At 42.7% G+C, this 27,998-nt stretch overlaps 1 protein-coding gene across 1 annotated transcript; it reads left to right on the plus strand.

Annotated features, from left to right (window-relative positions):
- On the plus strand, positions 1 to 27,385 carry prr12a (proline rich 12a). The gene is made up of 16 exons (XM_017720517.2): positions 1 to 645; positions 937 to 1,039; positions 3,852 to 4,009; positions 7,945 to 8,106; positions 8,461 to 12,950; positions 13,061 to 13,249; positions 14,801 to 15,476; positions 16,182 to 16,675; positions 18,068 to 18,184; positions 19,830 to 19,963; positions 20,092 to 20,546; positions 21,483 to 21,602; positions 21,987 to 22,084; positions 22,761 to 22,892; positions 25,722 to 25,817; positions 25,919 to 27,385. Exons 2-16 carry the CDS (start codon positions 957 to 959, stop codon positions 26,051 to 26,053), a joined length of 7,539 nt encoding a protein of 2,512 aa, XP_017576006.1. The 5' UTR covers positions 1 to 645; positions 937 to 956; the 3' UTR covers positions 26,054 to 27,385.
- Positions 27,386 to 27,998: the final 613 nt, after the last annotated feature.

Genomic DNA, 27,998 nt, shown 5'->3' on the forward strand with positions numbered 1-27,998 from the left:
AGGAGGAGGAGGAACGCACGCAGAGGAGAGCCGCCTTCAAAAATGGCGTCTTGGAGGGGAAAATGACTAATATTATGAAAAAGCGGAGGCCTCTGTGCTGCTGAGAGACCCGCCGAACCGCCGCCGAACCCGGACTCCGCTTCGACAGCCGAGCCGAGCAGTCCCGAGCACGTCCGAGCGCAGAGGCGAGAGGAGAGACCGAGAGAAAAGAGCGGAAACTGAGCGGCGGCAGCGGCGGCGGCGGCAGCGGCTCCGTCTGACTCGGATGCGTCGACAGACGGAGCTGCGTTAGCTCGCTGCTGCTAGCGAGGAGCAGGAAAACTGGGCTGGGAGAGCAGCGACTCGGCGCCGCTCGCAGCCCGGAGACACGCCGCTCCTCCGCGCTTGTTTTCGCTTCTCTCCGGCCGCGTCTCCCCCTTCCCCGGGAATGTAGTGGCCGCTCCGCGGAGGCGTTTTTCTCAGCTTTTCTGGTGTCATTATTCCAGTAAAGTAGCCCGAGCGGAGAAAGGGGAGGAGAGGAGGAGAGAAAGAGAGAAAAGGACAAACGCGGTCGCGCATTATGTAAATGTTTTTGTTTCGCGTTAAAGCCTTTCCGATCATGGCGTTCATTACGGTGATTTTCAGCGAGAGAAGCCTGAAAAGGAGGTGAGGGGGGCTTTTCGCTGATCTTTTTTTATTTATTTATTTATTTTTTTTTACCGAGGTGGTCGCTCAACACCACCACCCCCCGCTCTCTTTCTCTCTGTATCACGCACTCTCTCTCTCCTCCCCTCCATTTCCCTCTCTCTCTCCCTCTCTCTCTCCCAATATGCTATTTTTCACTCTTATTGGCTCATCGTGGGAGAATGATTAGAAATTAACTTAACGGGAATAGGGGCTTTCTTTTCTTTCTTTTCCTCCTTTTCTTTTACCTCGACCCCATTTTCCTCCATCTAGCGAGTGAATACAGCCGAGAAATGGACAGAAATTACCCGGGAGCTGGCTTTGGGGATCTGGGCGCAGGAGCCGGATGGAGCTACGAGAGATCCGCCAAAGCGAGGTGAGGCATGCGGGGGGACGCTGCGCTTGTAGGCCGGGGAGAGGAGAGGGTAGAGCGAGGAGAGGAGGAACGTCCTCCCGCGGGTGGGGGAGCGGTGGAAGAAGAGGCTGCTCTTCATAATGAACTGGAGATGAGAGATCATGCATATGTCTGTCTCTGACGTAGGATGTCATAAGATGTTTTTATTATTATTTAAGGTGGAGAAGGAGCAGGGGGGGTAAGCAAAGCGGAGGGGGGATTTCAGGTAATGGCAAGGAATGTGATTGACAGACTAATGTGAGGGAAAGATGGGGAGGAGGAGAGGGAAGAGAAAAGATGGGGGGCGGGGTGAGTCCTCGTCGCACGATTCTCATGGAATTATTAAGCATCAGGATTAAAAAATAAATAATTTTTGAAAATAGTGAAACATCCGAATTTTCCCGTTCCACCTTAAATGGTGCAGTAGCTACGTTCTCTCGCCTTAGGCGCCGGAATGTAGCGTTAACTGCTGCACCATTTAAGGTGGAACGGGGAAATTCGAAGTTGTACTGGGTGAAAGCATCGGAACTGCTCAGGTATAACGCGAAGAGGGTAAAAACGGGCCTGTTTTCCATGGGAACTGCTCATGAGATGAAAGAAATCGTGAAACATTGCATATTTATTCATACTCTGGCTAAAATCACAACATTAGTCGAGCAGAACCAAGACCTTTAGCTCTTCCCCAGCCTGTATGATACATTTTAAAGCGTTAAATAATCCGTAAATGTGAAGATAATGAACACATTTGACAAGTGGAATCAAACCAAGGCCTCCTTCGCTGAGAGCTGGTTAGGTTAGCCAGCCTAGCCGTCCAGCTGACGTTAGCTAGCCTAGCTCGGCAGCTTTAATGGTGGCCGATGTCGCATATAGGCCTGGCTCGAAAGAGGCCACGATAGCAGCGAAGCCCTTGGCGGCTGTGGGCGAAACTCAGAGGAGACCAAAAAGGTACACGGCCTGAGGGTTTTTGGTCCAAACCAGCCGCCTTGCTTTAGTCGTTTTCCCTCCACACCGCGCTCGGAGCCGCTGCTGCTGCTAACCTGTTAGCCGTGTGCTAGCACTGCACTGTTTCGCAGGGGTGATGTTAGCACGTCTGTTTGCTGGAGAATCTGAGCTTTCGCAAAAAACAACAATCGCAAAGGCTTTCGCAAATGCGTGTGCGCGCATGTCGGGGAAGCGCTGCAAAACTGCAAATAAAGTGATAGATTGATTCACTCAAAGCCCGCTGTTGGGTGCTGCTCACTGGCCTGAATTCAGGTCACCCACACTCCTAAAGAAGGGTTCTTTAGTGGAGGAAACGGGCCGCTTTAGACCCATTTGCATGGGTATGTTGTGCTTTGCGTGTTGAAATTGTTCTTAGGATTGATGGAGAATGTGTTGTGTGTTGAAAAAGGGTTCTGTGTAGCACCAAAAAAGGGTTCTGCTACTGTTAGGATGTCATGCTTGTAACAGTAACCTTGTAACCTAGGGCTTGGCAATATGATTATTTATCGTTATCGAGAAATATTATATCACGTTACATTATAATCGTTATAATATTCTGTTCGGAACATATTGTGTATGTTGTCAGTACATGTAGAACACTGACCAGCTGCATGTTTCAATATAAAGAGCGCCCTGTTTAACCGGATTTAGTGCCAAATACTGAACAAAAAATTCAATTTTTGATTGTGCCCTGTTTAAATGGTTGTCTTCTCTCTTCCGACTGATCAGATGTCTGAAGAAAATGAATATCATGGCATGAAAATTACTTGGAAGTGTTGCAGTATTAAATTTTTTGTATGGCCCACCTCTAGAGGAACCCTTGGAGCTATGTTTTCCATAAAAGGTTCTGTATAGAACCTTACGCAGCACGCTCTCCATTGATCTAAAGAATTGTTTCACCATGTAAAGGTTAGTTTAAACATGAAATGGATTTGTGTAGAACACGTGGTTCTAAATAGAACCTTTGCCTTTACTAGAGAAGCCTTGAAGAACCATATTTTTAAGAGTGTAGAGTATATGAGTTTTGCCACTAGGGCTGAAAGATGAATAATTTTTATCTCAAAATCGCAATTTGAAAGAGCGCAATATCCAAATCACAAGAGCTCTGCATTTATTAAAGTCTTATAGTGAAGTATCGGCACAGTTGATTCATTGCAACCAAACATCCATGTGTTGTGACATCGCAACAACAAATAACTGGCAGGCTGGCGCACTGTGTTAGGTGCCCAAGTCTCAAGCCACTTAGCCAAAAATAGGCCCATACTTCAATGTATAGAAATCAATAGCTCATAATTGCAACATTGATCCGAAAAATCGAGATCAGATATTTACCAAAATTGTTCAGCCCTCACTGCCATGTTTTCAGATAAGCATGTGGTCATCATGACTTTCCCTGTGTCTTGCGCAGTTATGCATCTTATTATGCACAGATCGTATTACCGTGTTATAATGGGTTAATATGCTGTAATTAACGATGCATGACAGCATGGTGGGGATGAAATGGTATGGGACAAAAACAGTTAACAGCTACATTAGATTCTGTTTCAATCTGAGCCCATTTATATCCAGTCCACTCAGTGATCAGGTCAGGAATATGTCATGTAGGATCTGCTTGATGGTTGATTTTCTCAGCTCAGTTGGTTGCTGCACAACATTTTGCAAAGTGTGCAGTCGCCGCACAACAAATCATGTCCATTTTGTTGTGGTTGGAGAATTCCGACATGCAGTTTCCATGGATTCTATTAGTAAATGTCATTGGTATATTTGTAGATATTGAAGGTATTAATCTTCTCGCTCCTTCTTTTTTTGTCAGTTTGGTGTATGGCAGCTCCAGATCGTCACATCCAGACTCTGAACTCCTCCATCGCCAAGCCTACGCCACTCCTCACCCCCTACAGGGCTATGCAACCAATCACCACCCTGGCAGCTCTGGGCAGGGTGGAGCATGGGGGGCAGCTGGGAGGAGTCTGAGTGAGTGACATTGCTTTTGTGTTAAAGATTCCACATTTTAGTTGATTTTGTCTATTAACTCTAAGGTTGAGGGCTATTTCCACCATTTTATCCATTCTCATCCATTAATAGCACAATTTCTCTGTGCTCTTAAGAGACCCTTATTAGTCCCACAACAGGGCAATTTCACCTTCCCATTTTAACCTGTCCGTGCAGTGAAACACCACATACACACTAGTGAAGACACAAACACACTAGGGGGCAGTGAGCACACTTGCCTGGAGCAGTGGGCACCCTATCTACAGCACCTGGGGAGCAGTTGAGATTAGATGCTTTGCTCAAGGGCACCTCAGTCACATACGGACAATGGCAATAACCTCCAGCCCACGACTTATGGTTGGTGTAGTGTAGTGGGCAACACCTCTGCCTTCTATGCTGTAGACGGGGATTCAGTTCCCCACCTGGGCAGCACCCTACACTATACTAACAAGAGTCCTTTGGCAAAACTCCTAACACCACCTTCACTTACCTGTGTAAAATGATCAAATTGTAAGTTGCTCTGGATAAGAATGTCTGCCAAAATGCACACACACATTCTAGGGGGCAGTGAGCACACTTGCCCAGAGCATTGGGTTTAAGTGCCTTGCTCAGTACGCTCAATACCTCTGTCACGTACTGTCAGCTCTGGGGATTGAACCAGTGACCTTCTAGTCACAGAGCTGGTTCCCTAACCTCCAGCCCACTACTGCCCCATGCAGAATGTGATCCAACAAAGACTGTAAATCTATAGATTTGCATTCAGTTTGTGTTACAGACAACCTTTTTGAACGAGCAAAGACACGAATAAGAATATGAATCACACATCAGATGCGTTTTAGCGCTACTTTAATTGAACAAAAATAGCACCAAGTGCTTATCAATTTGAATGGTGCGCTCAGCCTTTAAGGGCGACATATAAATGTGGCTAATTCTGCAATTTAATCCACTTTTCTCCATTTATAATATGATTTCTCTTTTAATAACATCCACGTTATCTTGTTATTTTCAATAAACAAAACAATAATAAGCATTTACACTGATTAAGAAAACAAAATCAGTGCATCCAGCAGTAAAGGGAACCTCATGCAGCTTCTATACAGTGATAGTAAACACAGTAGATCACAGAAAGCTTCAGTTGTACATGCTGATACATTTTACTCTGGCCAAGTGGACACACACAAGCCTTAACTGCTGACCGCTAACACCAGATTCTCTGAATGGTGAGACGGAGCAACATTTGGCAGTTTTCCATCTTCCAGGGTCTCTGTTTTCAGCGCACTTGCTGTTTCTAAACCTAACTGCATGTGCAACACATTCATTAGCCGTTTCTAACAAATGTGACTGTCTAACAGATCTCAGGGTGGGAAGCGATAGCCCACCCAAGCAGAGCAACCGAACAAAGTGCAGTGTTCTGTCTGTGAGTATTAGTTTGACGCAAAGCTTGCAAACGCATTTCCCTTATTGCAAACATTTTTACCGGTGAAACTGACTTCCCACACAACAGTAGATTATATGGATTACAAAAGCAGATTTAATTCTGGAATATGCTCAAACATCATGAAGCTCTGTGCCAGATCGGCCTTGATGCAAGAATGTGGGTTTATAGAGCCTCTTTTGCTTGCATGTTGTTTCATGTTTTGCCTGCTCTGACACATCTGGGGGTCCACGTTACATAACTTGTGTAACAGTATAACATGGGTATTAGTTTCACAGTAATTAACATATAATTTATAGTAATGGTAAAATGATAAATTATAAGTTGTAATATTAATAACTGAGTAATAATTCAGTTGTGTTACAGCAAATAGTGCATTGTTGGGGGTCCTGGAGTCGGAAATCCTCTAAGCTGGGGATCGGCAACACATGGCCTTTTCTGCTCTGTTTTGGCTCCACAGCTGAATTAGATCAGCAGACAAAAATAAAATAAATAAGTAAATGGTCTTAAACGGTGGAGTAAAACTGTAGAATTGCTAATTCACCCTTTAACCCTGAAGGTTGGTACACAGACTGCTAGTCACCATAGCAATGCAGACAACAATCTTGCCCAGCTAGTAGCTAACAAAATGGCAAAGCGTGAGATTTAAGATGAACATAAATAATTTGGAGACAAATGGACGCATTTGTGTTTATAATCACTCCAGCTGGTTTCCTGATACGTTTAATCTGCAGCCAGAAACTGTCAAACACTAAAAAGTCACAAAGTCTTGCTCACCAGCTTCTTGTTCGAATTTTCAGGCTCCACCTTAAATGGTGCAACAGTTAGCCACATAGTTAGCTACATTCTGTTGCTTCAAGAGAAACAAGAAGCTGGTGAATGAGAAGCCTTGTAAAAATTCAAACCTTAAGAGACATTTTACAAGAAACTGTTCTACTTATGAGGAAAAGTTTCCTGCTGGAGATGCGAGAAAAGAAGCTATAGCTGAGCTAACGCTTAAAGCAAATCAAAGTAAGTCTGCATCTTCGTTTATATTCCTTAGCCTATACTAGGACATTAGCACATAATGAGACATATTTACAACTAAGATGGTGAAACGCAACTTCAATACAATGGGTATGAAATGCTGTGGCTCCCAAGGTGGTTAGATTTTATTTTGAAACTTGACATTTGGGTTGCCAATCCTTGATCAAAGCAAATCTGAGATTGCTTATGATCTCATGGTAAGTTATGACTGGGTATTTTGGCTCATCCTCCAGGCACTCAAGTCTAAAAGATTTGCTAGCCTGGTTTGCTATATAAAAAAAAACAAATAGTATTCAGCCAAACATTTGCTGTCTGTACTGCGAGTTGTGCTGTTTTCAGTGCAAACATTATTCAGTGATACATTATTGTTTTTTGGTAATTAGTTTACAGAGATGGGGAGTAATAGTACATTTCACATTTTTATTGTGTCGTTGCTGGCCTGGGAGCAGTATTGGACAGCTGTGCGCATCTAATTTAGGCGGGTGCAGTGGCAGCATATGTAATAACAGCTTATAGGTAATTGGTCTATTTGTGTGATTCCTAACCCTGGTCCTGGAGCACCCCTGCCCGGGCACGCAGTAGTGTTTTTCTTGCTCTGAAATATCCACTTAGGAAAGGCTTGTAAATTAGGTTATTACTGGGATCAGGTGTTAGAGCAGGGAAAACACAAAAATATGTAGGAATAGGGCTCCTCCACTAGCAGGGTTGGAAACCACTAATCTATTCGAATTGAAAACTGGGGATATTTATAGTAAAGCGCTAGGAAAACCAGTGTTTTTTTGTTTTGTTTTGTTTTTTGCAAGAAGCAACTGTATTTTCATTTTCCACAGCTTCACAATTTCTGTAATCAGTTTCAAAGAAGCTTGTTTTTGTATTGAAAAAATACTAGTATATATTATAATCAATCACTAAGCCAGTTGTCTAGATATATTTTTTCAACCACAGTAAAAATTCACATTTTCTCCTGGGGTTAGTTGCTGCCAGTTCCCATCATTGTTGGACCCATCCAGTTGTGTACCTTTTTTAACACGTGTAGGGTAAATACACCTCACCCTTTTTGTGACCTAATCAGTTTAAATATTGACCAGTATTTCCAACATGGAATGTTGCACTCTGATTCAGTGTAAATGCATAGCTGTATGTGAGATGTTCACAGTGGTGTCATAATTTCCAGAACCTTTGGCAAAGATTTGGCATATATATATTTCATAAGTCTTGTTTCCATTGTCCTTGCCATTTGGCAGGGTGACCTTAAATTGCTCCAGAATGTTTGATTACTTTGACAGTGGTTTGTAAAGGTTATGCAAGCTGTGTACACATTCAAACTCTTGTGCCAACAATGTTAATTTTATTATATTTTCTAGTTAGATATGTCTGTATATGTAGTAAATATGGAAACAGGCTATTTTTATGATTTTTGCTTGTTTAACACTGTAATTTGTGTTCTGATTCACAGGCTTATCGGGACTTTTTGATGCTGGTTTACATCATGCAAGTCCCTCAGGTCCAGATCCATCTGTAATGAACCTGATATCAGCTTTGGAATCCCGGGGTCCACAGCCACCTCCCTCTGCCTCCTCTCTCCTCTCCCAGTTCCGCACTCCATCTTGGCAGACTGGTAAGTTTTAGGGTGGTAGGGTTTATGAGTATTTGCTTGTTTGTTTTGTAATGAAGAAAAAGGACATAAAAACAGCAAATTAATAGACATAGGCTAAATATTGCACACGTCACTAAACATTTTAAGAGCAGGCAGCCAGGGCACTGTTTCCATAGCAACAACTTGAAAGGCACACATTAGAAAAGGATAATTGGCTTTCTAATTATTCTGTGCCATGAGAACCCTTTGTACATTACTCATAGCTCGCCTTTTTTTCCGTATGTGATTGGTAAGACTTCATTGTTTGTTTTTGATACTTAGTGATAATTCACATCATCGTGTATCTCTCTTTTATTTTCTTCTATCACTCTCTAGCAATGCACACACCTGCCCCTGCTGAACTTTTCATCTCTGGGGCCCTTCCTGGTTCTGGATCATTCCCATCTTCCTCTGCCTTATCAGCCTATCAACACCCAGCATCATTTTCTGGGCGCTCATTTCCTGGGGTAACCCCCTCACTTTCGCTACAGGACACTCCTACATTCAGCCCCACCTCCAATGGCTTGCTGTCGCCCCATGATCCTTTGCTGCACATCAAGACACCCTCTCAGTCAGGTTTGGGCTTCGATCGCCTGTTGTCATCTCAAGGTGCTGCTGCAGCATACCGTGGGAGCCATGATCCTAGTTCTGGTGGTGGTGTCACGAGTGCCCAAGCCTCCTCAGCAGCTTCAGCTTCTGCTCGCCATCTGCAGTCTCACCAGTTCAACTTGCTGTCTTCACAGCTTCAGGACCAGTCCTCACAGTTATACAGCGCATCTGTGTTTTCCTCTACTCCCGCTCCACCTCAGCCAAGCTCCCAAGAGCGGACCGTGCCACGACAAGACAGTGTCATTAAGCACTACCAGCGTCCCTCGCCAGCACAGGCAACTGCCACCACACCTCACCCCCTCCAGCACTACCTCAGTTGTGGAGTGTCTGGGTATCAGCAGGCCCCTCATCCTCGTCATGCTGGCCTCTCCTGCAGTCCACTAGGAGAGCACAGTCCTTCATCTGACCATAAGCCTTCCCCCAGAACGGAGCAGTACCGACCTATCATCCAGCCCTCTTATGGATCTTCCTCATCCTCATCTTCTGGTGGGCCAGGCAAGGGGTCAAAAAGCAGTTCTAGTAGTGGCTACTCTTCTTCCGGTTCTGGGTCTTCCTCCAGAACCCCCCATACACCACCTTCTGCATCTTCTGCTTCGTCTTCTTCCTCTTCGTCCTCTTCCTCCTCAGCATCTGCAGGAGCTCGCCAATCTAACTCCATTCCAACCTCTAGCTCTGCTTCTGCATCCTCTCGGCAACAGCCACCGACCCAGTCTGTGCCTCATCCCCCACAAACACATTCCCAGCCCCCACCTAGCACTTCTAACTCCTCCCAGCAGACCCTACCCAAAGCTTGTCTATCAGGCTATGGCTCCCCAGTAGCTCCAGTCAAGTCATCCAGCAGTTTGACAGGCCAGACCCCTCCCCAGCAGCAGCCTCAGTCATTCTCCCCAAGCCAGCCTCCTCCATCACACTTATCTCAGTCATACGGAGGATTCAGTTCCCCACAGACACATGACTTGCCTTCAGCCAGGACCTCTGGGGTTGGGAAAGGATATGGGAGTCTGGGAAGCCAATCATTTTCAGCAGAATCCGTGTATGGGGCAGATTCAGGTTATGGGTCACTGCCTCCATCACTAGGGGGAGCTGGAAGTCCCTCAATGGGCTATGCTGCCTCAGGGCACTCTCCTGCACTCTTACGTTCAGGGGCAAGTGGAGGAACAGCTAGTGGTAGTAGCAATGGAGGTACTACTGGCACAGGAGGTGCAAATAGTGTGGGGGGAGGAGGAGGAGGTGGTTCTTACCACATACCAGATTCCAGCCCATCTCCATCTGGCAACTCTGGAATCATACGTCCAGGCCTGCACTCTCCTGCTCCTTCACGACCTGCTCAATCACCCGTGGGAACAGGATCAAACAAATACCTGTCTTCTGTCCTCTCTCCCTCCTTCTTACCCTCCCCACAGGGTTTTCCGGATACCCGGGGAGCTCGATCACAACCCTTCCACCCTTCTGCACCTCCAAAAACTAAGTCTGATACCAGCATACTTGGTGTAACTGAGTCTCGGCCACAACAGGATGAAGTAGATGATGATGATTTTCTAATCCAGCATCTACTTCAGGCTCAAAGTCCTACTCCTCAAGCATCCCATCATCATGCTCAGAGCCATCATTCCTCACAGCCTACCCAACAGCCTTCAGTTCTTCCACCCCAGGATGGAAACAAGGGGTTGTTTAATGAGATGAGCAAGAGCTCAGAGGAGCGATACCATCTTCAAAGTGTTATTCGAACTCACAGTGCCACTTCTAATGCTGCGGTGTCTGGAGCAGGGAGTGGAGCGGGCCTGGACAGTCAGTTGGAGATGTCTCTAAAGAAACAGCAGCAGCATCAACAGCAGCAGCACCAACAGCAGCATCAACAGCAACAGCAACAACAACAACACAAACATCAACAACAGCAACAGAAGAGCAACAGAACTGTCACAGAAGGAGGAGGACGAGGGAGCTCTGATCAAGCCCATTCCCATCCACATCATCACCATGACTCAATAGGGTCAGTTGTCCATTATGGTCGCGGCGACCCTTATTCCCAGCACTCCATTCCTCAGCATCCCTCCTCTCACCATCAGCATACACCTCACACTCCTACACATACTCACCTGCATGCTCACTCCCACATGGATCTTCAGAAGAAGTCTCAAGAATCTGCAGATATGGCTTACATTCGCAAAACACCTGACCTTCAGCAGCATCACCACCAACACCAACAGGCACATCAGCAACAACAAACCCCACTTCATCAGTCTCATCAACAGCAGCACCAACAACAGCAGCAACAACAACAGCAGCGACAGTCTCAGTCCCAGACCCTAATGGATTCTCCAACAGACCAGTCCCGCCAGCCTCCTCACCTGCTACAGTCAGTGCTCTCACACACCACCCGCAGCAAAATGGATCCTCAGCAACAGCAGCACCCTGTCAGCCAGCAGGCTTTGATGGAAGCAGCCAGTGGAGTTACATCAGCAGCAGAGACCCATACACAGCCCCAAACATCTCAGCTACAGCTTCAGCTGCAGACTCAAGCTTTGGAAGCTGCTAGTCACTATGGTCGTAGCTCCCAGCAGCAGGACCAGAACCATGCAAAATCTACCACAGTGTCCTCTTTGGACATGCTGGAGCGTTCTCTTTCTCGGACATCAAGTCAGGAGGGAGGAATGGTGGATGACAGAGCAGCAAATGAGGGAAGCAGAGGCAATTCTGGAGGTGGAACTGCAGGAAGTGTTGAGAGACACAGATCACAGGATCAACAGAGACTTTCATCTCACCATCCTTCGCAGCACCACACCTCTGAGTTACATTCATATCTCTCTGAGCCAGATTTAGGCTTATCTACCCCTTCCCATGGGGTAGATCATCTTTCCCACCACCACCATCAGCCACAGCAACCACCTCAAGCTCCTCAACACCCTAATTCCCACCACCAACATGCTCACCAACAGCATCCTTCTCAACAGAGCCATCATCACCTTGCTCAGTCAGCCTCTGCAACTGCACAGCAACAAGAGCAGCCTCACCCTTCTCAGCTTGACCAGCAGCATCAAACAGACCATCACTTTGACACCAGGAGCTCAGCAGTGAAGTCAAACCAGAATCAGTCCCAGCAGAGCCAGAGGTTTGTTCCGTTAACATCCATCTGTTTCCCAGACTCGCTGCTACCAGACGAAGACCGTTCATTCTTTCCTGGAATGGAGGACATGTTCTGCCCAGAGGAGTACAAGTCTAGCTGTCCTGGAGGATCAGGGCAGGGTCAAGATGGAGTTGCCCAACCTCAGACAGGACAAGAAGACATGGAGGGCATGAAATCAACCACAGAAGGTGGAGGAGATGATACAGGTGCAAGCTATGACATGCTTGGCCCCCATGGTGACCAAGATTATGGACAATATTGCCATGATCTTTCTGAAGCTGACAATGGAACCATGCATCTGGACCTCGACTCATTGAAGACTCACGAGCTCCCATCTACAGTCAATACAGAACAGCTTGGACTGATCCAATCTCAGCCACCTGGGCTTGGAATAGGAAATACTGGGAATGTTGTGGAAGGTTCTGGTGCCAAGCTGGGAAGTTCTGGAGGTTCTGGATCTGGAACAGGAGGGCTCACCTCACCAATTTTTTGCTCGTCTCGTCCCAAAAAGCTTTTAAAGTCCAGTTCCTTCCATTTGTTGAAGGAGAGACCTGATCCTAATTCCCTTCCCAAAAAGAGCTATGCACAGGAGTATGAATTTGAAGATGATGAAGACAAGGCTGATGTTCCTGCTGACATTCGACTGAATAGCAGAAGACTTCCTGACCTGATTCCAGACCTTGTATCCAGTTGTCGGAAGTCTGGTGGAACTATGAGCCCTCTAATGGGTGACCTGGATTTTGGATATCCCTCTCTTGGTCCTCCTCCGCAATTGCTGCCCAGTGATGGACCGAAAAAGAGAGGAAGGAAGCCCACAAAGCCCAAGCGAGAAGGACCCCCAAGGCCTCGTGGCCGGCCACGTATACGCCCTTTGCCAGAGCCCCATCACTCCAGGAGTATGATGGGAGAGTGTGGAACAGGATATGTTCCTGAGAGAGGCAGGGGCAGAGGCAGAGGCAGAGGAAGAGGAAGGCGAGATGAATCTGTGATGGACATGGATGTAGCCAACAAGGAACAGGGTCATCTATATCAACAGCACATGCAACAACAGTCAATGCATCAACAGCACCAAGAGCCAATCAAACCAATTAAGGTATGTTTAGAGGGGATAATCCATATTGTTTACATTTTAAACAGTCTTTTTTGGTGAAAGGTAAATAACAACCAGTGTATATGTCTCAAAATCTTTTGATCTCTTTTTAGATAAAACTTCCTATTGGTACCATGTCATCTTCTGATGCCCTGTTGCGGACAGATTCTTTGTCTGGTACTGATCCGGCCCTCTCAGATGGTTCTGTGGGCTCTGCTCCTTCTTTGGGTCTGAGCCCAGGGACACCAGGAGTGCCTGATTTAAACAGACCTCAAGACAAGAGTAAATCCAAATCTCAAGAGGTGAGAGAAAGAGTTTATTTAAAAACCCTATCTTTCATCCCACTCTAAATTCAATTTAAAAGATTTAGGAAATAGTTCAGTGCTTCACTGAACTTCAAATTGCACCAGGTTATATTTAGTTGATATGATTCATTAAAAAAAAAATACAGTGGAGACACAAATATGACTATTGAAGGGCTATTTAAACTGTACTGAAATAAATATAATTAAGAGACTCCTGAGTGGCACAACTGTCTAAGGTGGAGGTGGTGACGACGAGGTTTCACTGTAACCAACACCAAGGCCTAGCCTACTAGCCAGTAAGCCAGTCAGAAGCAGGGCGGGGCGGGACTTGCTTTGAAATACACGTGCAAATTTTTTTCCACTGTCAACGCGAAACATATAAACTCAGCCATGGAACACAACTATATTAAGCCTATATTAAGGGGAAAATGGAACTGAATAGTAATTTTAGAGTTGTAGTATTATTTATGAGTTTGTTGCACTGTAACTGTTTCAAAATATTTAAAATAAATGCTGCATAGTTTGCTATTATATTTTTAAAAGAAATGAATGTGTCCTTGTTCATGTCATTTAGTCATTGGTTAGGCTACTAATCAATTCCTAGTTTACGTTGGAATATTGTTATTGCCACCTGCTGACCGTTCTTGGTATGGCTGTAGTATCTGTTGTCTCCTATGCTATAGAAGCAATAAGGTATGTGACTAGTTAAAAACAGGTATGGATTCCTGAACAGGCCTGCTAGTCCCAAGAGTTCTGGTAATCTGCACAAGCTTCTGAAATATAGGCTTATATTGGGTTTGTTTATCTCATGTCTGAATGTTGTTCATGTATTTCAACAAAATTCAACACAATCTATCATTGAAGGGACTAATTCAAAAGCAAAAATTCTTTGACAGTAATGAAGATCAGGGTTATACATAGACATATATCTGCGCCCAGGGGCCAACAAGTTATGTGTTAAGTGTGTCGCATACATAGCACCCCCACCCTGCTCACCTCCCGAGCAGAGAAAAAAAGTTCAGGCTCAGGAATTTTTCCCACTGTCACCCCTGGTAACTGAACCGGTGATGTAACTCAGGGGTGTCCAATTTTGACCACAAAGTGCCTGTTGTTGCTGCAGGTTTTCATTTGAACAAAGCAGGAGCAAAAATAATCAATTGTTGAAGATCGAGACCAAGATTGGACATCCCTGATGTAACTGATTGGCCACCTACTGGTTATTGCAAAATCCAGGTCAAGAAATTGGATTCAAGCTCTGGATTTGAAGACCTCTGGCTTAGGTGGTTGTGTCACTTGGGAGCTCCTTAACTGTATTTATTTCAATACTGTGTAAATAGTCACAGTGGTGTCACTTTGGTTTTGGACACCCCTGAGATGGGAATTAGAAGAAGTTTTATCCCCAGTGATGCAACAGATCTGTGACTGTCTGTAACCAAGTGTCCCAAAGAGCGCATAATTGCTCTTCTCATGCTTGGTCCATTATTATCTTAGTTTGCGAGCTTATACTCATCTTCTGTTTACCAATCCATGCCTTTGATCTCTCTTTAGATGGAAGAAAAGGAGTCTGAGAAGACTGGCTTTGTGGCTTCTTTTTTGGATTTTCTAAAATCTGGGAAAAGGCCGGGGAGCAGCTCTGGGAACGGTGATTCATCTCCAGGGAAAAGTGGAGGTATTTGTCCCATATCCCCTGCACCACCTCCTCCACCAGCTCCTGCAGCTTCATCTGCTTATGGGGATGGTGAAGGTGATGGGGGTCTGTCGCTGGGTGGATGCCCAAGCCCTTGCAAGCGCTTGGATGAAGAGTTGAAGAGAAACCTGGAGACTCTTCCATCCTTTTCTTCGGATGAAGAAGACTCTGTGGGAAAGAACCAGGATCTGCAAAAGAGCATCTCCTCTGCCATCTCTGCCCTGTATGACACTCCACAACTCAGCACCACCACAATGCAGCCTCCCTCCCTCCCCCCACCTCCTCCTCCACCTCCTCCTGCACCACTGACACCAACACAACACCCACCTTCTCTGAGCCCACAAACCCCATCACATATGCACACACAGCCTCCTTCACATGCGCACGCACAGGCCATCGAGCCGACTATGTTACCGAGAGAGGAGCAGGACGACGAGATTGAAGAGGACAAAATGAAAGATGAAGAAGAGGAGCAAGATAGAGAAGTTGAGGAGAAGGAGCCAGAAATGGAGATGCTGACTATTCCAAAAGTAGGAGGTAAGAGTCAAGGACAGAAAGGGGTCGTGTTGAAATAGGTTTGCACTCAACAAGTCTAATGGGTCTCCTTTTATATCAGCGTAAACACCTGCTTAGTCTTAAATGTAGGTCACCATGGAGCAACAGTAGTTTGAACTGTTTTGTTTGAATGTGTCTGTGCTGACCGTCACAGGAAAGTAAAAGGAATAAATAAAAATTTATCACAAATTATTGAAAACTTCTAATTTTCATTACCCTTAAAATAATTTGTAAAGTCTTTTTTTTTTGGTCAATTTTTTAATGTTTGTGCATTAAGATATCCACCAAAATTTGGATGCACCGAAATTTGGGCCACCAAAATATTTCGACCAATGAACATTTTTGACCAAGAACGGTCAAAAAGTTACTTTCTTTTTTTGGCCAAAACTTTGTAGCTGTAGCAGTTTTTGCAGTTGAATTTATTCTTATATAAATCTTATTGAATAAGATTTAGTGCAGCATAGTGTAAAAAAAAAAGCTGAATAAAAATGATTGTATTTAGTTTTTGGTATTTTTAAACTACTGATTCTTATGAAACATCAGGGAAACCAAACATCCTGATGCATATTGCGTTGCTAGAACATGTATCGCGATACATTTCTACCATATCGCTCACCCCTAGTTACTGCTTTATGTTCATTTTGCATGTAGTGATAAACATAGTAAAATATTCCTTTTCTGTTACAGACTCGCCTAAAGAAGCTCCTCAGGCAGCAGCCCCCTCTTCCCTTCCACCTCTGTTCCCTTCCTCCCCTGCACCTTCATCTTCTCCCTCTCCACCTCCTCTTCCTCCCCTCTCCCTCCCGTCACCTCTTCCTCAGCTGGAGGACAACCCATCTCCTGTGCAGAAACCTCCACTGCAGCAAACTCCGCCTCCATCCAGCCCTGTCGCTCCTTCTCTACCTGTCCTCTCTCCTCCTGCTCCACCTCCTGCAGCCTCCCCTCCACCTTCTACTCCTCCACCCCCAAGCCCTCCTCCACCTCCACAGCCCGTACCGGCGCCCTCCTCCCCAGAGGAGCCCCCAGCACCACAAATCCTGCCGTTACACCTGGCGCAGAAACAGAGTGGCGCTGCCATCGCAGGAGAGACTGATGAGGATGAGAGCGAGAGTGGAGGAGAGGGCATTTTCAGAGAGAGGGATGAGTTTGTGGTACGGTGCGAGGACATCAGGACACTCAAGGTGCGTGTCGCTATCGTTGTGTTTCATTCTACTTTCAGTTAATGTTTAAAGATTTACTTTGCTGTATTGACTGCATTCAATGGAATTTCACCTGCATACATACAAACCAATGAGAAGATGTTCTGCCCTAAAAGCATTGTGCTTGGCCACACTTTCACTGAGAATGAATTAATTAATTGTAATCGATTCATTATTTAAACTTTTCTCAGGACTTTTTCAAACTATTTTAATGGAAATCTCTACATGCACAATATTTTGTGTATTTGACTTTTAATAAGCGTGATTTCTGACTCTGAAAGCAGTTTTTGGTGAAATCACTTACAGCAGTAGTTTTCCCAGGTTGCAGATGCTGAATGAGTAGGTTGTGGATTGAAACAATAAAATCTCAAAAAATTGCACTTTTCTTTGATTGGCGTTTTGACAAGTTTGTAATCTCTTTGTAAAATTTGTGCATCTCAATCAAGAAAAGGAAGTTAATCATACTGTAATTACAGGGTAATCACACTTATATTACACGACTGCAATAAAACATCACTAAGATTTATTCATCTTTAAATTTTGTCATTTTTTTAATGGAACACTTAGTTTAGTTTAAAAAACTTGAATTTTTCCTAATTGTAAATGGTACGGCTGCATGATATTGCTGTCCAAAGACAGACATCTTATGTATCTCCATATTTGTCAATTTAAATTTTTCTGCATAATTGGAACGCAGCAGCTGTCCTTCACATTTTGTGAAGATTTCGTGATGGAAGTGGACCAATAGAAATGCTCCAGAATCACTTGGAATAAACTCTCTTTACTGTAACTTACAATAAAAGTTAAGAAGGCTTTTGTCTTCCCCTATAAAGGTACCATTTGGGAGAAAGATTGGGACATCTTTGGACAGAAACGCTATGGGCAGTGTGATGTTTGATGTTACCATGACGGTATAAGACGCTATAAATGATGAAAATGTCTCTGACTGTGTGCAGCAAATACAGACACAGATTTAAATTTAAATATAATTGAAGAGAACTCTAACTAACCTCTCTTTCAAGCAAATACCAAAATATACAATAACAAGAGCACCATTAAAAAAGATGTAGAATAAATGTATTTCATATAATATTTCTATGTATAAAAACAAATAAATATACACATTTAATTCTATAAAATACTCCTTATGGCGATGCAAGTTAGTTTTGCTTAGGGAGGAACTCTATGCTGTAATATTAGACACGATCCCTAACACTACATTTCCACTGAAATCTAACGAAAAACTGTGATTAATTGCGCAGGCCTGGTTATTAGGGTTATTTGCTGGTTGGCCTGATGCAGCTGTATGTATGTGCCTGAATACCCTGTTTGTCCACATTGAGTAATTTATTTTGCTTATTTGCCTGTTTCCAGATGGCCCTGCAGACAGGGCGGGAGCCCCCTCCCATCTGGCGTGTTCAGAAAGCCCTGCTGCAGAAGTTTGCACCAGAGATCAAAGATGGACAGAGACAGTTCTGCGCCACTAGCAATGTGAGTTTCAAAGCACAAACATACACTGTTACTATCGTCATAGCCCATATATTTGCCTGCAGCAGTGCAGCGAGAAATATTGTGAGAGAACACTCAATAGGGCTCCATGTTATGGAGAAAAATATGGACACAAAATGAGATGTTGATTATGAAGTGATAAATTATGATAAATCACATCATGTGTCTGTGACTGAGAGTGCAGCAAGACTGCTTTTTAAAATTTGAGTATTTGTGTGTTCTTTCTATACAAATACCAGAAAAATACACTGTAAAAGCCCAAGTCATTATAGTTTAAAATCTAAACTAGAATAATGAAATTCTCATAGATACTTAGATCACAATTGCATACACAATTTTGTGCATTTTAAGGCATTTATGTCTACAAAAATAAATATCATATTTAAAGTTTTAAACACACCTGGTAAAATTGCATGTTTGTTGCTTGAAGTGGAAAACAATTGACACATCCTGAACATCAGAGGTGTCAAACTAAACCAATGAAAGGGCCATATTAAAATCTCAGCAAATCTGTGGTTTTATTTTGCCATGACCCCAACTGGACATTTTTTTATTCAAAATACACCAAAAACCCCAGCAGCAAAAAAACAGGTACTGAATACTTAAACGATGAAAAATATTTAAAAATGAAAACAGTTTTATATAAAACAATAGACCACAATAGCTGAAGATACTGTCAAACCTCTTTAAATGTCCCCATAGTCCCCATTTTTTTAAACTGCCCTTTTGCTTGAACTGGACACCTGGCATCTTTTTTTTTTTTTTTGTGTTGTCCGCACATAGATCCTTGATGGGGATGGGCTGGGAGCACACATGTTGCAGTGCATGCTGGGAACTGTAGTGCGGCTCATAGTGAAATGGGTTGATAATAATAATTTTGCAGGACGAATCAGATTGTGCCACGGACCTTGTGTTTGACAAATGGGATGGGCTCTACGTAGAGGACACACTTAAAAATGTCAGTGTATTGCATCAGTTTATTCTAGAGCACAGTTTCTATTTATGCTGAATTCAAATTTAGCAAGGACAGAGTCATTGTACAGTAAAATGAGCAGTAGTGTGTTCTTTGTAGAGAATGTGTTCACATGTTTACACTTAGAAAATCAACAAAATATTGAAAACTTGACTAGTGCTGCCCAAACTTCTGCATCCGCTTGTATTTGAGTACTTAAGAAGCTTCTTATAGTGATGCACGTTTGTTGTCACAGTAGCCTTTGCTCTTTAATATGATTTGCACACAACAAATAATCCCAAGCAAAATATTTTTACAGATTGCTAATCATGGATAAAGTTCTTTTTAAGCTGTCCATGTGTGGGTATTTTATAGTTGGCTAATTAATGTGCTCTGTTTGTGTAAAACCGGTTCAAAACTCCCTCAGGGAAGCACGCCAGCTAATATTAGACACCTTTCCTAAGGCTACATTCCGACCAATCTGATTGAAAAACTTGTGTTGTGTTGTTATGACACTAAAATTCACTTGAAGGTCTAATACTCTTCCGTGATGAGATTATTTCACTTGTTCTATTTAGTCGTTTGCATTTTATTCTTGTTGCTATGAATTGTCTGACTTTACCTGTTTGATCACTTTTTATTTATTTCAATCCTGTTGCTCTTCTTTCCCCTCAGTATCTCGGTTATTTTGGTGATGCTAAAAAACGGTACCAACGGCTATATGTGAAGTTCCTGGAGAACGTGAATAAGAAGGACTACGTAAGGGTTTGTTCGCGCAAGCCTTGGCACAGACCCTCTGTAACACTCAGGTATCCAGACTTATTCACAACTTCTCTGATCTAAGCAGTCAGATCATCTTATATCACTATACTAATACTAGCTGTAAATTTGTCACAGTTTTTAATGTCTTGTATTTTCCTGTCTGTCGTTTATTCAGACGCCAGTCACAGTCAGTCCCGAAGATAGCCCTGCCCCCTAACAACCAGACTCCGCCTCGTGCCATGAGAGAAGACAAGGACAAAGAGCGGGAAAAAGTGAAAGAGAAGGAACAGCGTGAGGCCAGAGAGAAGAACAACATCAGGGTGAAAGAGCAGCAGGAACGCGTGGCCAAAATGAAGGAGCGAGAAGAGATGAAGGAGAAGGAGAAAGAAAAGAAAACGCTGCCTCCTCCGGCGTCTCAGAAGACAGAGAAACGGTCAGCAGCAGCGGAACGAGGGAAGGTGAAAGAGGAGAGAAAGGCCGGAGGAGCCGAGCGGAAGACTGAGCGTGCCGTGAAGCAGCAGCCCATAAAGGTGAAAGCAGAACCTCCGCCAAAGAAGAGGAGGAAGTGGCTGAAGGTGCCTGAAGTTCCCTCATCATCGGAATCCGACTCCTCAGCCAGCGAGGAAGAGAGTGAGTACACTTAAAAAGCTGTGTAGTTCCTCTTGTGGACTAGCAGAGTGTTTAAGTAGTTTCAGCCTCATCATAAGAGAAGCTTCACTTAAAAACAACTGATTTTAAAGCTTTGTAGTTTTAAAAGAAAAACATTGAAACGATACTTGAGGTTTTAGTATTGGTACCACAAAGTATCACAAATTCTCTAATCATAATTGTTTTCTGGTAACTTTTTTTTTTTTTGTCCAAAAAAAGTATAAATAAATTCTCAGCCTATTGGGCTTAAAAACTGAACAAAGGAAACTGTATTCTATTCCACAGACAGAACTGACCAGATGCTCGCAGTTAAAATCAGAAAGATATAGTAAAGAAACTTTACTAGTTAGAACGTGATCCAAACTCAAGGTCAGAAAAGATGCACAGGTCAAATCTAAAACAAGCCAAAAAGACAAAAGGGACAAACATAACAAAAACAGGCAAACATGATCCAGAACAAGCAAAGTTGAAAGTCCTAAAATACAGTCTGATGCACAAGAAAGCAATAATAACAAAAAGAAACACTAGAAAAGAAAGAAGCAGTATAACTAAACTAAAGCCCAGGCTTTAATTAAAGTCTACTGTGTGTGAAAAGACAAACATGACAGATGTACAAGATAAGGAATTAGGGGAACAGCGATTGTTTCTGGACGGTGATGTGACAGTCACATGATCTCCAAGGGAGTTCTGGGAAGTGGAGTTTCCAGAGTGTCAGATCCAGAGGGATGTGGGACACCTCTAGTATGTAAATAGCTCCCTGAGTTACATTTGTAGATACAGTACAATGTTTAAAAGAATTTAATGTTACTAATTTAATGATATCAAATCATGGTACTTTTTTTTTGTGATGCTTTGATTCAGATTAGGTCATCACAGGGTCACTTCTAGTATATAATCGTGTGTCTTTTGTTCTTGCAGTCTCTGTGAAAGCAGGCCTGAACACTCGTGCGATGCGGGAGATGTACCGAAGCTATGTGGAAATGCTGGTCAGTACAGCCCTGGATCCAGACATGATCCAAGCGCTAGAGGACACTGAAGGTAGGCAGGAAAGCATAGTGCTTTTTTGATTTTAGTAATAGTGAGTTTATTTCAGAGACAGTGATTTTATAAGCAGAGTTGCTTACTGCTTTTGTAGTAGTCTGATCATTTTAGTCCAATCCAGATGCACAGCTCTGTAATTTTCTAGATTTTCTTCTCATGTTAGGTAGAAGCTTTTTGAATGCTTGAATGCCATATTCATATAAATAATAAATAGAAAATATAACCCACTAGAAACTTTTTTATTTTATTGCAACGTGCAAGAGGCATGTACAAATTTTAATACAGATAACCCCAATCTACAAATCATGTTTCCTTTATTAACAATGACGTTAAACTGTATTTGAATGATGTGGGTTTTCATGTATTGACTACGTCTTTCAGATGAACTGTACCTCCCTCCAATGCGTAAAATCGACAGCATACTCAGTGAGCAGAAGAGGAAGCTTCTGAAGCGGGTCAGCATGAGCTCCCAACACCAGGTACTGCTTTCTCTTCTTCTTGGCATGTCTTGGGGTTTTTAACCCCTTAAATGGCTAGAGCCCACCGAGTTTTATTACAGGCTTCTATCTAACCTCAGAGTACAATGCAAACTGACTGAGCTATTCTATGCAATTACTGAGTAATAAGCGTTAGTATGTACTAAGCCTTAGATTTGAAGGGGTTTTAAGGTTATTTAAACAAAAAAAAAAAAAGAAAAAGCATAACGCTCCCTTTACCGCAAATGCAGTTTGCTTCTAGTTTTGCCTTGGAGCTTTGAGGCTAACTTAGATAACAAGTGACATATAAAGTTATGTCCTGCTAATTAGTATTTTGCAAACTGTATGTCGTACCCATTGAATACAGTACATTCCAAATAAATGTGATTTTCTGCTCCATACAGTGTCAGAAACCACACAGTCGAGTCTATTAGAGATAATGATCAACTCCCTATGGTTTTATGGCATGCAGTTAGCACTTTGCTAATTGGTGGGCTGTAAACTTCTTGGTAGCTACATTAGCCTCAAAGGAGTAAGCAAACGTCAGAAACCAAACATGACTTTACTAAATCAGCTGATGGTGTTAAGGAAGCAAACTGTAAACCTTATTTTTGTCTGAGATTTATTTAATGCTGCTTTCTGAGTACTCATTATCTCTCCTTCCCTCTCTCCCCCACAGGAGGCCATACACACCTTTCCCCAGATAACAGTGGAGCCCCAGGACTCTGGAGTAGTGAGGGTGAAGCTGGGTGGGGAGTGCTACAACCGGAAAACCCTGAACCGCGTCAAAAAGAATGTACCCAAACCACAGGTACTGCCTTTGAGATGAATGCGAACTAGGCCTGGGCGATATTTTCTCTTCGATTATTGATAATCTGCCTCTCTCCACCCAAAAAAATTTAAATAAATAAAAAATGCAGTCTGCGGCAGCTTTGACTTGCTTTCTATTCTATTTTATATAGAATAGTTTATATGCTTTTAAAAAAATTAACTGTTTTAATGAAATTATTAAATAAAACTCACATATTAAATGATAGCGTACTGAGAAGCCTAACATCTGTTGAGAACTACTTCATCTCTCATTATAATAAACATTACTGCAAGCTGAGCTTCGTCCGGTGCAGATTTGTGGCGACTTTTGCTAACAGCGCTCCCTTCTGGAGAAACTTTTGACTGTGTTCTCCAAAGTCACACCCACATGCTCTCCACATTAAAAACAAGAAGTTTTCTATCGTTACAACAACATTTTCATAATTCAGCTCAACACCAGTACAGTTCATCAGAAAATACAGCACACCCCAGCCGTGGACGAGGATCAGAGGAACTTTCTTTCCAGGTTAGAGTTAACTTAGTCGCTTTATGCTAACTTTCATTCATTTTAGCTGCAGCGAGTCACTTTGAGGCTGATGTTCCAAATCATGTCGGTATTCATTCTTAAATCCATTCACATGAATCAAATTAACGGGAATCTGTGAGGCAAAGCTAGCATTACACTGCGTAACAGAGAGAAATAACACAGAGAGCTTCTTAGCTTCCCTCCCTCTCTCTACTTGTGTAAAATCGACTACTGGTGTGCAGGCACACTTCTTAAATGTAACCCCAGTTTTCCAACGTGTTTTTTAAGCTGTTTAACTGTAAATTAGTCCTCTTTAATTCTCTCTCAGTTCTTTTACCAAAACAACAATTATTGCCTTTTACACATCGGGTTTCTTGTCCATCATCGACGATGTCCAATTACATCGCCTTATCGCTCAGGCCTAGTGCAAACCTGAATTAAGTTGAACAAATTGTCCTTTTTAGGCCACTCCTGCAAACATAACCATAACTGTTCTGCATTGGCCACAGAGTAAAAAATATAATAATTAAATTATTATATAAGGATGATTTTAAAAAAATTCTGCATAATTCAGTGTTTGAGATGTAAACAGAGCGGTTTAGTGTGAAATGGTTCAGATGTCTTACAGTGGTGGTGATAGGAACCAGGCGTCTCCATGACTACAACATAAATACAGAAATTTTATTTACCATGCAAAACCAACTGAACCTACACGAGTCTTCTGAGTTTATATGAAGTGTTGATGATGGAAAATAGTGGAAAATGTTGTAAAACAAGTTTGACATCAGGAGGTGTTTTCATAACCATTCCATGTAATCTCTGCAGGAGCTTTTAAACTCTTCAGATGTCCATTTATGTATCACCACCACTGTGAGTCTGAGCCAAGTTATACAGAAGTTTGGAGAAATTGTTGGAATTCCTGATTAACTTTTAGAAGTCTACAGTTAATGCTGTTGATTTGCTTGTACTGTATTTGTGTAATTACATAGTTTATTACACATCATAATAAATTGCATTTACACATATCAACAAGATAAAATATGCATTTCTAACCTCTTTTGCTGTTTATTGCTATTTGTGATTTATTTTCTGTTTAATTAAGAAATTATGTACATGGCAAAATTGCAAAGGATGTTTTTTTCTGCTGTACATGCAGCAATAGCTTTTCATCGAATTCAAGTAAAATATCTCAAACACAGATATGGTTGAGTTTAGGGTTGAATTTTTTTTTGAAAGAATGCAATTTTCAAATTGCAAGAGCTTTACAGTCTTACAGTCTATTATCAACAAGCAAGTTTTAAGTCTGTAAGTTTTACCTAATAACATGGAGCTTGTAAACTGTTGTGATGTCACAGCAGGCACACTGTGGTAAGGGTTCAAGTCTCAAGCCAGAACAAAAATATGCTGGTCTTTTTAAAAAAAAAAAAAACGATACCTCAGTAGCCATGTTTACATGCAGCCTAATAATCCAACTAATAGCTCAATTGGAATAAAATACATTCGTGTAAACACCTCAGTTGGAACAATTGAGGCCATTCGGAATACAATTTCTATCCGATTGATCAAGGTGGGTAATCCTGTAAATAATCCGTTAAATAGAAGAATATGTGTGTAAATGCCTGTATCCGAATACATTCCCTGTCGAAAAGTTTAAGTCTGTTCTGTATGTGCGTCACGTCCTAGTGAGAGTTTATGCTTTTCAACACAGCGGAGCAGAAACTGGTCTGCAGAGGAGATGAAGTTTATGCTCTGATCTTTAAAAGACAGCGGTGGGATGAACGTCCAGCTTATGTGTCTCAGAACATTTAATAAGGACATGTGAAGGACATTTTCCTGAGTCTGACATAATTTTAAAGCTATTAAAAACACAAGCACTGCACACTGCTGCTCATCTCACTCTGACTGGACTCAGGCGATTCTTGTTGTCATGGTAACGTCTACATGAAGTGGTTCTCTATGCATGCGCATCATTTTGTGTAGATCGGATTACTTGTAGTGAGCACGTAAACTGAGATTTTCCATCAGATTGTTGAGTAGTGGGAATAAACTCCTCAGTCTTAATCTGTAATCGGAATGAATTTAATCTGACAAAAATCTTTGCATGTAAACATAGACATTTATAAAAAATTGCTATTTAAACTAATCGCAGTTAGATATTTTGCGGTAAGTTTGGAATCTACACACAGTTTTGCAACTTGTTTGTGAGAAATAATTCACGTAAAATTACACCTTGCTTGTGTTAACGTAGCAGTAACTTCTAAGGGTGAAATGAATTTCCTAACATGCCTCTTTTTTCTCGCTTAGGACCTCAAGCTGTCAACAGAGACGTGTCGACTCTACAGTCTCTACCATTCTCTGCATCATTACAAATATCACACTTTCTTAATCTGTAAGAAAGAGGTACGTACAGGCGCTGCGTTCACAGTTATTAAAACAAAGTACTTTTTTTTGTTTGTTTAAATTAATTCATTAAATGTCATCTCTTACTTTGCCTCTTGTAGACGAACACTATAGAACAGGCCTCAGAAGATCCTGGGCAGGAGGAGGTTGTTCAGCAGTGCATGGCCAATCAGAGCTGGCTGGACACGCTTTTCAACTCCTTCCTAGAGCTGATGACCCTCAGTGCCAAAGCCTGAAGGAAAGAGGAGGAAAGAGGAGAAAAAGGGGAGGATGAAACAAAGGACAAATCCAGAGGAAGCAACGTGGAACAAATACGGCGGGTTTGTTTTGGCGCCGCCCCCCCCCCAGTCCTCTGCTGTTGTGGTTACGGAAGCGCTTCTTAAGACAGTTGCGTTGCAGCGAGACAGGCCGGAGGAGTCGTCTCTCCGCAGGTAGTGAATGAATCGACTCTGCTGACATCAGCGAGGGAGCCTCTCTGAAGTAGAGCCGACGGAGGTAGACTAAACGGTTTAATCAAAGGAGAACCGAGTTCACACTTAGGTGTGACCAATGTGAGATTCTCTTATTTTTCCTCTTTGTTTTTGCATTTTCTTTTTCGTTCCTGGAGATGGGTCGAACTTCCAGCCTCCCCCGTGTGACAGATTTGTCGACTGCTGGAAGACGAACTGAATTTCCGTGTGAATTTTTTGCGCCTGTGGTTTCGTCCGATTCTTTCGCGTTTCAAATAACTGACGACTAATTTGAAGATGATGCTAGGAGGAAGTCTGTTACTGTTTAAATTTTACACAGATTATTTTTTAAGACTACAAACTGTTTTATTCTGCTTTTTTTCCCTTCCTTTCCTCGAGCGACAGAGTGGTGCCGTGACAGTTGTGTTTTATAAACGAGTGAAGACTGCGGTGCGAAAGGAGAAACTGACTCTGGGGAGGGGGGGGATGCTAAGCGGCATAACGGTGTAACACTTCAGGCTACGTGAGCGATACGAGTGAGTTATAGTAATACACACATTTTTATTATTTATATAAAAGACATTTCTAACAGTACAGAAAGCAGCAGCGCTTCATTATCAGTTTCATAACGTCAAGTTACGTACAGATGTCACGAGCAACGTCGCGTCGTCACGTTCTGATCTGTCTTCCTTCGGGTTCGTGAAGGGGTGGCGGAGTAGGACGAGGAGATGATGCGGCATCTGTATAAGAGTAAAAAGACGGAAATAAAAATATACTTCAAACTACGCAAAACTGTAATGTTTCAGTGCATTCTTCAGAAGATGGACATGAAAAATAAGAGCTAACTATAGCATCCAGTTCCCACTAGGGAAAGATTATGTATTAGTAATATTTAAAGAGGATTTTTTTTGTTGTTTTGTTTTTAACTGTTTGTCCTTTGTCTGTATTATGAGTATTATTTTGGAACAATCTAATACTGTGCTTCTTTCAAAAACAAAGCCTTTGTGTAAATATTGTACAGCTCTTCACACAAAACTCAGTTCTTCTGTACATGGACTATTCCTGTATTTGACAAACAAAATAAAATCAAGGAGCGTATAATGTCTCATAAGAATCATACTGCATGCTTTTGTCCTCTTGTGTGATGTTTTTGCCAGAGCTGATTTGGGATTTGGGGTACTCCACACAAGGACACGAACGCAGATGCTTCAAGCTACACAGATGGGGGTTGTATCACGACTCATTTTCTAACAGGACACAAGCACAAGCTGCATTCTGAGCGTCACAGCAAGGGGCGCTATAACGATAGCCAAGCCTGACCAAGCGACCTTGTACCCCCTGCCATAGCAGACGACCACATAAGTCTCACGCAAAGGCGGCATAAAAATATGATTAACTATTGCCTTTCCAGTCCAAGAGAAGAGGTAAAGCAGCTCAGGCTCCTCTACTGTCCACGTTTAGACGCGGAGGCTGCTGGAATAGCAGTAGATTCATCTCTAGCTCCACCTTCAGTACTGAGCGTTTTAACCTCCACAGCAACGTGAGAATGCGCGGTGAGTTTGTGCAGAAGGAAATCAATATATATTGATTTTCTGGATGTTAGTGTGTTTGTGTGTTTGTTTAACCATTTTCAAGCCTCTCCTCGAGGAAGCCCAGTATTATATGTAGTTAAAAAGCAGCTCCTGGTTTGACCAATCAGTGCTTCAGTAAATTGTGCACATGATGTCATTGA

The sequence above is a fragment of the Pygocentrus nattereri genome, chromosome 13 (assembly GCF_015220715.1).
Source record: "Pygocentrus nattereri isolate fPygNat1 chromosome 13, fPygNat1.pri, whole genome shotgun sequence".
In the NCBI taxonomy this organism is placed as follows: domain Eukaryota; kingdom Metazoa; phylum Chordata; class Actinopteri; order Characiformes; family Serrasalmidae; genus Pygocentrus; species Pygocentrus nattereri.

Excerpts from the sequence above, each read along its gene's own strand:
- prr12a (XM_017720517.2), top strand. The coding sequence starts at position 957 with ATGGACAGAAATTACCCGGGAGCTGGCTTTGGGGATCTGGGCGCAGGA. Across the intron at positions 13,250-14,800 it reads GTAAATCCAAATCTCAAGAG|ATGGAAGAAAAGGAGTCTGA; the intron begins GTGAGAGAAAGA and ends ATCTCTCTTTAG. Across the intron at positions 18,185-19,829 it reads AGTTCTGCGCCACTAGCAAT|TATCTCGGTTATTTTGGTGA; the intron begins GTGAGTTTCAAA and ends CTTTCCCCTCAG.